Below are 9,629 nucleotides of genomic sequence, written 5' to 3'. Positions count from 1 at the left end.
TATATTTTCTGCCCAGTAGTTCTACTTCTGGGGCTCCATATAAAACATGAATGAAAATTTATGAATCAAAATGTTCATTATAGCATTATTGATCATAGTGGAAAACAGGAAACACCTAAATGCCCAACATTAGAGGAATGATTAAGTCAGAAGAGAGGCAGGAGTGTGAAGCCTTAAGAGTGGGAGCTGCCAAGCCTGAGGCTGTGTTTGACTCTTGCTCTGCCACTTCCCAGTCGTATATGGTTGGGCTAGTGACTTAACCCTTCAGTATAGCCTTTTTCCATCTGTAAAATGGGGATTACTATAGTACCAAACTCATAGGACTGTGAGAATTAAAGGAGCTAATATGTGTAAAATATCTAGAATAGCACTTGACACAGTAAGCACTGAGAGATGTTAGCTGCTACCATTATTATTATAGTTATTAAATTTTGTTTGCGAATATCTAGAATAGCACTTGACACAGTAAGCACTGAGAGATGTTAGCTGCTACCATTATTATAGTTATTAAATTTTGTTTGCAAGGTTTTTATTGACATATGAAAACGATCATATGTCATTTGAAAATGATCATGTCACCAATTAAATCAGAATCTCTGGGGGAGGGGAGCTTTTAAATTTATTAGCAGATAATTGCTTGCAAAAGTAACATCATGGAAGAAGACATAGAAGAGAGCCTGGATGAATAATTTATCTCATTTCACTGGTAAAATGTTCAGGACATTGACACTGATTCTGAGGGTTTATCACATTCCTTTCACTTGATAATGTTCTCCTTCCCCTGACCCTTACCTTGAGTGTGGACGGAGAATAGGGAAGAGAATAGTTTATGAGATAGAAAGACATAAATTCAGCTCTCCTGGCAATGAAGGGGTAAGGCAGTCATTGGTTCATGACTGTCCCTTTGGTGAGACAAGTTAGGTGTCTGACTGGTCCCACAGGAGCCTGGGCACTGCTGGCCTTCTTTGAAATGCTCCTCCCTTGACTCAGGGACACCTTTCCAGAGTTCTTCCTCCCTTCCAGACTACTCCTTCATGGTCTCCTCTGTAGGCTTGCCTGTCTCTGCCTCCCAGTTAAGTTTTGTTGTTCTCTAAGGTTCTGTCCTAATCCTTTGCCCTTCTCTGCTGTCACTGGGGAATCTTATTTACTCCCTTGGCCTCAGTCACCAGATCTCTCTTCTGAGCCACAAGCCCATACCAGACATGGCAAGCACAATCTTGACCATTTGTTGAACATCTACTACGTACCAGCCATTGGACTAGATGCTATTTTTTAAGGTATAATTTATAAACAGTTCAATGCATCTTGACTAAGGTATATATCTATATAACCAATAACTCAATTACATACTTTGTCTTTTAAAAATCTCATGTCAACTCAAGTTGTCATCCTCATTTTATAGTTGAGGAAACAGGCTGGGAGAAGTTAAGTAATTTGAGTAAGGTCACACATTAAATTCACGGGGAAACTAGGATTACAGTCCAAATTAGAATCCTGATTTAACCTGTCTAGAGGGTAATGCTCTGCTTTGGATCATGAGAACTCAACATGTTCAAAGTTGCACTTGGCACTTTTTTGATTCAGTTTGAGTTATTCTAAACTGGCCTACATAAAAAAGGGAATTTACTGGCTTATGTAACTAGAAAGTTCAGTGGAAGCTTCACGTACCGTTTGATCAGGATTCACATGTCACTAGATCTATTTTTCTGCCAGCACCTCTGGCCTNCCATGCAGATGGTCCACCAGCCACTGGAGTGCATTGACACAAGGAGAGTCACCACCAGAGATAAAGAAGAGGATGTCTCTCTCCTCAAAGCCCATTTCAGAGTGACAGAAGAAGCATCTGCTCTATGATACATAAATACACAAATACACAAGTAAATAAATAAATGAATGAATGAATGAATGCTCCTGGAATGTCTGGGAGAGCCAGGAAGCCGAGCTTAGAAGCCACCAGCCCAGAGGAATGCCGAAACACTACATGGAGCTGCTCCAGTGATGCCACCAGTGACTCTGGGGCCCACAGCTCAAGGCCTCAGTGCCAGAAGCTCTGTCTCCACTCTTCCAGAGGGCTGGGTGTCTACCACCAAAAAGCTGTGTATCCATGTGCCTGGTTCTTCACATTGCCCACTTCCGAATCAAAGTCTCACATGGATGCATTTGCTTGGCAGAATTAAGGGTGTGTGCCTGTGCCCTAGCTGCAAGGGAGGCTAGGAATGCTCCTATTCTGGCTGCTGCCTTGGGAAAGCAACACAACTTAGAGAAGCTGTTTAAGAGGTACTCATCAGCCACAATTAGAGCAATCGTCCATGACAGGTACTCAACCTGTTTACTGCATTCCACAGCACCCATTAGGTATGGGCCCTTCAAAATCAATGGGGAAATTTTACTGAGAGGATTATAAATTGATACAGCATTTTGGAAAGCAATTTGGCAATATATATTATAATCTTCAAAAATATTTATATTTTCTGGGCCGGCCCATTTTTAAGGTATAATTTATAAACAGTTCAATGCATCTTGACTAAGGTATATATCTATATAACCAATAACTCAATTACATACTTTGTCTTTTAAAAATCTCATGTCAACTCAAGTTGTCATCCTCATTTTATAGTTGAGGAAACAGGCTGGGAGAAGTTAAGTAATTTGAGTAAGGTCACACATTAAATTCACGGGGAAACTAGGATTACAGTCCAAATTAGAATCCTGATTTAACCTGTCTAGAGGGTAATGCTCTGCTTTGGATCATGAGAACTCAACATGTTCAAAGTTGCACTTGGCACTTTTTTGATTCAGTTCGAGTTATTCTAAACTGGCCTACATAAAAAAGGGAATTTACTGGCTTACGTAACTAGAAAGTTCAGTGGAAGCTTCAGGTACCGTTTGATCAGGATTCACATGTCACTAGATCTATTTTTCTGCCAGCACCTCTGGCCTCTGCTTCCTCTGTATGGGGCTCATTCTTAGACACACTTTCCCCTCATGGTGGCAAGAAGGCCTCATGAGCTCCAGACGTACACACTTATTCAAGTCCTGCAAGGAAAGAGGAGGAGGGGCACTAGACACTGTGCTTAAGTCAGTATTTTACCTCTACACTTCCCTAGGATTCTGTCAGCTAATATTGAAAGTTCTGGTGACGGTATACTATAATAAGGAAAATAATGCATAATGTAGTAATTTTATAATTCTTTTGACAAACAAAGAATGATAGCTGTTTAAAGAGAGGTTCATAACACCAAGGTCAAGTGTCCAGATCCCCATACCAGCCAACTGCCAAAAAAAAAAAATAGGGGTTCTGTTTGTTTATTTACTTCTCTAAATGTATGGTTCCACTTTTCAAAGGTCATTTTTGGTCCTAAAATCCAGAGGGCAGTAAATAAACTTAGAAAAAATACAGGTAACAAACTACCTCTGAAAACAACGTGTCATTAAAACTAAAGGCAATACTTTGCAGTAGAATTCTATAGTAGTTCTTTTGCTAAATCTGTTATAATTGTCATAGTCAACCAAGAAGAAAATAATTTCACTGTGAATTATAAAAATAACAAAAAGAATGTTTGGTACTAAGCAGAGGATTTTTATTGTACGTATCCTCTCCCCTTCCCCCAGTTTGTTTGGTTTTTTTTGGATTAGGTAAAACTACCCCATTGAAAAGTAGTTTCCCCCCAAACGCCGAAATGTTAACTGTTACTCTCTCCAATGTTTCTAGGGAATGGAAGACATCCTACGCTGCTTCATCAAGGAAGGCAATGCTGAGATGATCCGCCAGATAGAATTTATCATCAAGCAGCTTAATTCCGGTCAGTTTAATGCAAGAACCCACGATCTATCTTTTAATCGTTCACATGTGCCAGAAAGATATATATGCCTTCGCAGATGGGCTTGTCATACCTTAGAATTCTTTCAAAGAGGACTTTAAGGAGTGGGGGAGACCCAAGTGAACTAACAAAAGTTCAATCAGGTAGTCAAGGCCAGATTGTCCGAAGATTAACAATCTCTTATCATACCCTAGGCATATAGTCAGTAAAAAGGATTTAAAAGCAATTTCAACAACCCTTCCCTATCCTTGTAGTTTATCTTTACGCAGCCCTTCCCTTTCCCCACCTAAATTTTGCCCCATTTAATAAGGGTGGCTTCCCCAAGGTCCCTGGGGATTAAATAATGAAAACAGATGCCAGTCTTTATAGCAGCCTTTAGAAGATGCCATCATCCTTCCACATTTATTCATTCACTCCAGATAAATTTATGTTGCCAACTGGCAGCAGGGATGGAGGCAATTAATCCCCTTTCTATCAGCTTCCTCCAATACTATAACAACCCACATCCCATAATCACCAGGAGAGGCGGGCTAGGGAAGCTTTGGATGGCACAGGGGTGGTGGGGAAGCTCTTGGCGCTCTCTGTGGACTCCCAACACCATTCACATGCCAGAAGCACCTGGCACTGCAGGCATGCAGGGGCCCAGGTTGTCACTTATGTCTCTCTACGTGCTCTTCCATAACACCCAGCCGCCCACATCACTGCAAGTCCAAGTGCACAAGTCCTATTCAGTACATGAGCAAAAGGTAAAACATGAATCTCCTGATCTCTACTCACAAGTCAGCCACTTGATTGACCAAGGGCTAAGCAAAAGCGAAATGGCAGAAGCCCACAGGTGTCCTTTCCTCTAGCTCCTGGTTCACAGCCTGCGCTGCACAGGGCAGTCACCTGGGGAGATTTTTAAATCCTCAAGGCAGAACCCCACACTGATTAAATCAAAATCTCTGGAGGGAGAGGAGCTTTTAAAGCCCCCAGGTGACTCCAATGTGCAGCCAAGGCAGAGCATCACTGCCAGGGCAAGCAAAAGGTAAAACATGAATCTCCTGATCTCTACTCACAAGTCAGCCACTTGATTGACCAAGGGCTAAGCAAAAGCGAAATGGCAGAAGCCCACAGGTGTCCTTTCCTCTAGCTCCTGGTTCACAGCCTGCGCTGCACAGGGCAGTCACCTGGGGAGATTTTTAAATCCTCAAGGCAGAACCCCACACTGATTAAATCAAAATCTCTGGGGGGAGAGGAGCTTTTAAAGCCCCCAGGTGACTCCAATGTGCAGCCAAGGCAGAGCATCACTGCCAGGGCTCAGAAGAGAAGTGTTTTCAGGGGCTTCTGGTTAAGAGGAGGCAGCTGGGGAGAGCAGCCCAGGAGCCTTGCAGTCTTTGCCCCTTTCCATTTAAACATCCTCCCCTTTGGTTTTTATGAAGCAAGTATAATTCATCCCAAATTCAGGTGGGCAAAGAATAATAGAACTTGCTTTTTGGGCTGGCCCGTGGCTCACTCGGGAGAGTGCAGTGCTGATAACACTAAGGCCATGAGTTCGGATCCTATATAGGGATGGCCGGTTGGCTCACTGGCTGAGCGTGGTGCTGACAACACCAAGCCAAGGGTTGAGATCCCCTTACCAGTCATCTTTTAAAAAAAAAAGAACTTGCTTTTCTTTTTCTTTTTTATAGCTAGTTATGTTGCTTTGAGTAGAACTTTATTTTCTGCAACAATTTCATTTCTGACTCTGAGCCCCCATTCTGGTATATTAAAAAGAATAAAATGAAATAAAACCTTAACTTCAGTCCTGGCTGAGCTTGCTCCCCTACCTTCTCTGGGTAGGGCGCTGTGTGGCCGGCAGGGGTGGGGGGTGGGGTGCAGAGAAAGGGAGGGGTAGTTGTTGCTTGCGTACTCTATAGTGATCTGCAGCTTTAGGGTCACATTTGTGTTAGGAATCTTCTTCAAGGCTGCCTGTGTGTTTGACTGTTGAGCCACACCCACATCCATTTCCTTGTCAGTCTTTCCTCCTCTTTGGCAGCCAAGAAGCAGGATGCAGGCCCCTTTGCTCTCTGGCCCCAAAAACGTCTCTTTCTCTTACATAAACTTGGCCCTTGGACAGCATGCTGGAGTGTGATAAGAGAGGAGACATTTTACACTTTTGTAAGGGATGTGCTTTGCAAAAACTTACCATGGGCAGAGCTAAAGCTTTATAACTATGGGTATTCTGGAAATACTCAGCTCAGTGAATTCCTATTTAAATAAAGAGTGCCTAAAATATGTCTTTTGTCTTCTCAAATACCTAAGTTATTCCATATCCATAGGACAGTGGCAGGACCCCAGAGACGATTACCCAGAAGTCTGCTACTTTGGGCCGGCCCGGTGGCGCACTCGGTAGAGTGCGGCACTTGGGAGTGTGGCAGCGCTCCCGCTGAGGGTTCGGATCCCATATAGAGACCAGTCTGTTCACTGGTTGAGCGCGGTGCAGACGCGACACCGAGGGTTGCGATCCCGTTACCGATCACGAAAAAAGACAAAAAAGAAAAAAAAAAAAGAAAAGAAGTCTGCTACTTTGAAACAATTCAAAAGTCTGAACATTTGGATGGAGGACTGCACACACGCACATATTTAGGACATGTACCACCAGCCTCAAATCAAAAGGAAACGTAGGAGAAGAGAGGCTAGAGTTTCCATCCCAGTCTTCATCCTCAAGTGAAAATTTGTAGCAGAGTGTGAATTGTTGCTAGTTTACTAGTTTAAGATATGTGAAATGGCATTGCCGCCATTTTTATTTAGAGTATTGGCTTGTTTTATTTTAGTGAATATAAAAACACGTATGTGGGTTTTCATACATGCAAGCCTGATTGCAGTCTTCCATTCCGATAAAGCTTTAAGGTCTTCAAGTACGAAGTTCAGGTATATTGGGAAACTAACTCCACAGGTGAAGAAAGACTACTCTGGTGAAGGTTAAAGGAAAATTCCAGCCTGGTGACACAAGTGAACTGAGCTGCCAGCAGCCACAGTGGGGAGGTTTGTCCCCTGGCTCGGCCCCGGGCCACAACTGCAGCCCTCAGTAAGGACAACCAGCAGATACTAGCCAGTCACTGAAGAGAAGACAGAGGCACCAGCCAGGTCACTGGGCAGGAGCAAGGCACAGCAGGTTCCCCAGCTGGGCCCTTAGGAAGTGAAGGACACTGGCCACTCCAGTGCCATGCCATATTAATTATTGGAATGAGGGCACCTTATGGGTATGCCCCACCTCAGGGAATGGGATGGGAGATGGTCATCCCAGAGAGGAGGAGCTAAGGTCTATAAGGTACTTCAGTTCACAGGACTGGATTATTCTGGGTAGTGGGATGAGTCTGAGTGACAGGTGAAGAGATTAGGGAGTCAGGGGGATTGGACCTGGGCAGGGGAGGGCAGGGAAAGAGGAGTGTGGCTGGACTGTCTGTGGCCACATGAAATGGCCAAGATTCTAAAAAGTGGGCATTTCTGTATCTGAAAGTGAGAGGTTTATAATTGGAGAGTACCCACAGCACCACCACTTTGAAAGGCACTTCCTAAAGGTAGAATGGAGTGAGCTGTTCACGAGTGGGGACTAGAAGTTAGGTGATTAAACTTCAGCCGAAATGCAAAATGATATAACATCCTCTTGTCTGTAAAGTAGCTTTCTGGACTAGACAGCATTCCATGCCACTGGTGCAGCCATGGTGGGCATGGAGGCGTACATGCCCTCGCACAGTGCTGGCCTCGGTCCAGCAAAGTAGTGGAGTCCTTCCCTTTAGAATGAGGGCTGTGTCGAAGGCATGGGATGTCCTGGCATTTCTACATGTTCCCTCCTAGGAAGTGGTTTGGTGTTTGATCAAACTTTGGGCATCTGCCTGCAACCTTTATAAGTGAGCTGGGCAATTTCTTGAAGTGTGGCCTTCGTTTCATCCTTTTCTCTTTCTTCCTGTTTGACTTCCTATCTTCTTTTTTCAGGCTTTCTTTACCTTCATGTCATTCATTCAAGAAATGAGTGATAGTAGGGAAGATGCATTAGGGATGTGGGGATGAGTCAGTCAGGTGCTTTGTCCCCAGGGACTCACTCTCCAGTACAGTTCCATACAGTGGATGAGAAAGATACCCAGACAAGTCAGCAGCCATCCGTTCATTAGAAAAGAGCGATCGTCCGGAAGTGGAGGGGACTGTCAGGAGCTCTAGATGAAACGCTGAGTGTGTGCAGAGGAGGGAGAGAAGACTGCTTAGCTAGGGGACCAGGGATGGCTTCGTGGAGGAGAAAGTGTTCAACATCTTTGTAACGCCCGCTGTGCATCGTTCTGGGGTACTGAAGTCCTCCCAACAACCTTAAGAAGTAGGTGGTATGATCCGCGTTTTACAGATGAGAAAACAGGGGCTCATTCTTTGTCTGAGTCCATTGTGCTTCTAACTTCTTGCTCCTTCGTAAATTTTCTAAAGGTTTAGCAATGAAGCACAGAGCCTCCAGGAACCCTCCTCCGTGACCACCACCCAGACCCCATGGAAAATCATGGGGTTGAGAAGTAGACTCGATGCTGCCACTTACTGGGAGTGTGACCATAAACAAGTCCCTTATTCTCTCTATGCCTCCACTGGTTACCTGTAAAATGGGGGATTATAGTCAACAAAATCTTTGTAAGGATTAAGTTAAATAACGTGTGTGACTGTCCTTCCCCACATACCCCTCAATTTATATGTTGGCTTTTAATTTTTCCCATGTTACTATAAATGTGCTCTGATAAAAATGAAGAGATTTATTTAGAATTTCTTAGGCTGACATCAGCTGTGGCTGAAACGGTTACGGGTAGGAATGGTTAGCAGCTGGTTACTCTGATGTAACCTAACTCTCACTGCAGTGTTTACAGGGCTCTCAGTGGCTGAAGGATTTTGTTGGCCAAGCTCCCGCTGTGTTCACAGTTATTTATTGATTTTTTTCTTTATAGAAGAGCTCGTGGACGGTGTCCTTGAATCTGATGATGATGAAGAGGAAGACGATGAAGTAAGTTGGAGGCTCTTGACACCACATGAAAAACTCCTGTCAGACTATTCTGAGTCTCTTTCTTGCCTTGAAAAGTTAGTTCACAAATGGAGATTTGTAATTCCTGCTACATCATCTCTCGCAGTTCTGTGGGTGGTGGTTCTGCCGGTCTCACTTGGGTCTCTCTCACGTGGCTGCTTTCAGTGTCCAGGCTGGCCTCTCAGCCTGCCAGGCCTCTCTCCAGGTGGCCCCCGTCATTCAGTAGTCTAGCCTGGACCTCCTTGTAGGTTGGCACTGGGCTCTGAGAGGGAAAAAGCGAAAGCTTCCAATCCTCTCTGGGCTCAGAAGTCTCAGACCGTCACTTCTGCTACGTTCTGCTCAAAGCACATCACAAGAGCAGCCCAGACTGGGGGATGGAAGGAACTACAGGAGGGTACAGGGCTGGGAAGACTGGAGGTGCTGTTTGAGGACCGTATCACACCTGCAGTGGGCTCGCTGCAAACAGCCCAGATGTAGCATTGCACAGCGTTAGGGTTCTGGGGGAAGTTGAAGGATAACAGATCTTCAGCCTGAGTCTTTTGCTTTGAAGGGGCATGGGCTTCACCTGTCTTCGCCTGGGAAGGGAATGTTGGGCGTGTCGGCTCATGGTGAGAATCTCTGGGGTGAGGGTCTTGGGTCTGGTCCAGAGCTGGCAGAATCAACTGCTTTACTCGTTATTTGCATTCTTTTGGCACGGGTTTCCTCAGCCAAAACCTGCTTGCCTGGTGTGTTAGAGCTTAAAGGTTCAGAAGTTAATTGCTCTTCCTTCAGAGACCTAGAAAGAACAGACACGTTGT

The 9,629-nt window shown here is 44.5% G+C and overlaps 1 protein-coding gene across 1 annotated transcript in view; it reads left to right on the top strand.

The window, feature by feature from the left end:
- The window catches only part of LOC103608995 (lisH domain-containing protein ARMC9-like), a gene marked incomplete at its 5' end in the record, with an annotated part of 39,825 nt that extends 30,516 nt beyond the window's left edge, over nucleotides 1–9,309 (top strand). The window contains 3 exons of the mRNA XM_008593379.1: nucleotides 3,713–3,803; nucleotides 8,759–8,814; nucleotides 9,139–9,309. Of these exons, the coding sequence (XP_008591601.1) occupies nucleotides 3,713–3,803; nucleotides 8,759–8,814; nucleotides 9,139–9,309 (318 nt within the window). The remainder of the gene's footprint in view (nucleotides 1–3,712; nucleotides 3,804–8,758; nucleotides 8,815–9,138) is intronic.
- Between the last annotated feature and the right edge of the window lie 320 nt (nucleotides 9,310–9,629).

The sequence above is a fragment of the Galeopterus variegatus genome, unplaced genomic scaffold (assembly GCF_000696425.1).
Source record: "Galeopterus variegatus unplaced genomic scaffold, G_variegatus-3.0.2 Scaffold9061, whole genome shotgun sequence".
Lineage (NCBI taxonomy): Eukaryota > Metazoa > Chordata > Mammalia > Dermoptera > Cynocephalidae > Galeopterus > Galeopterus variegatus.
This window is presented reverse-complemented; position numbering and strand designations above follow the sequence as displayed.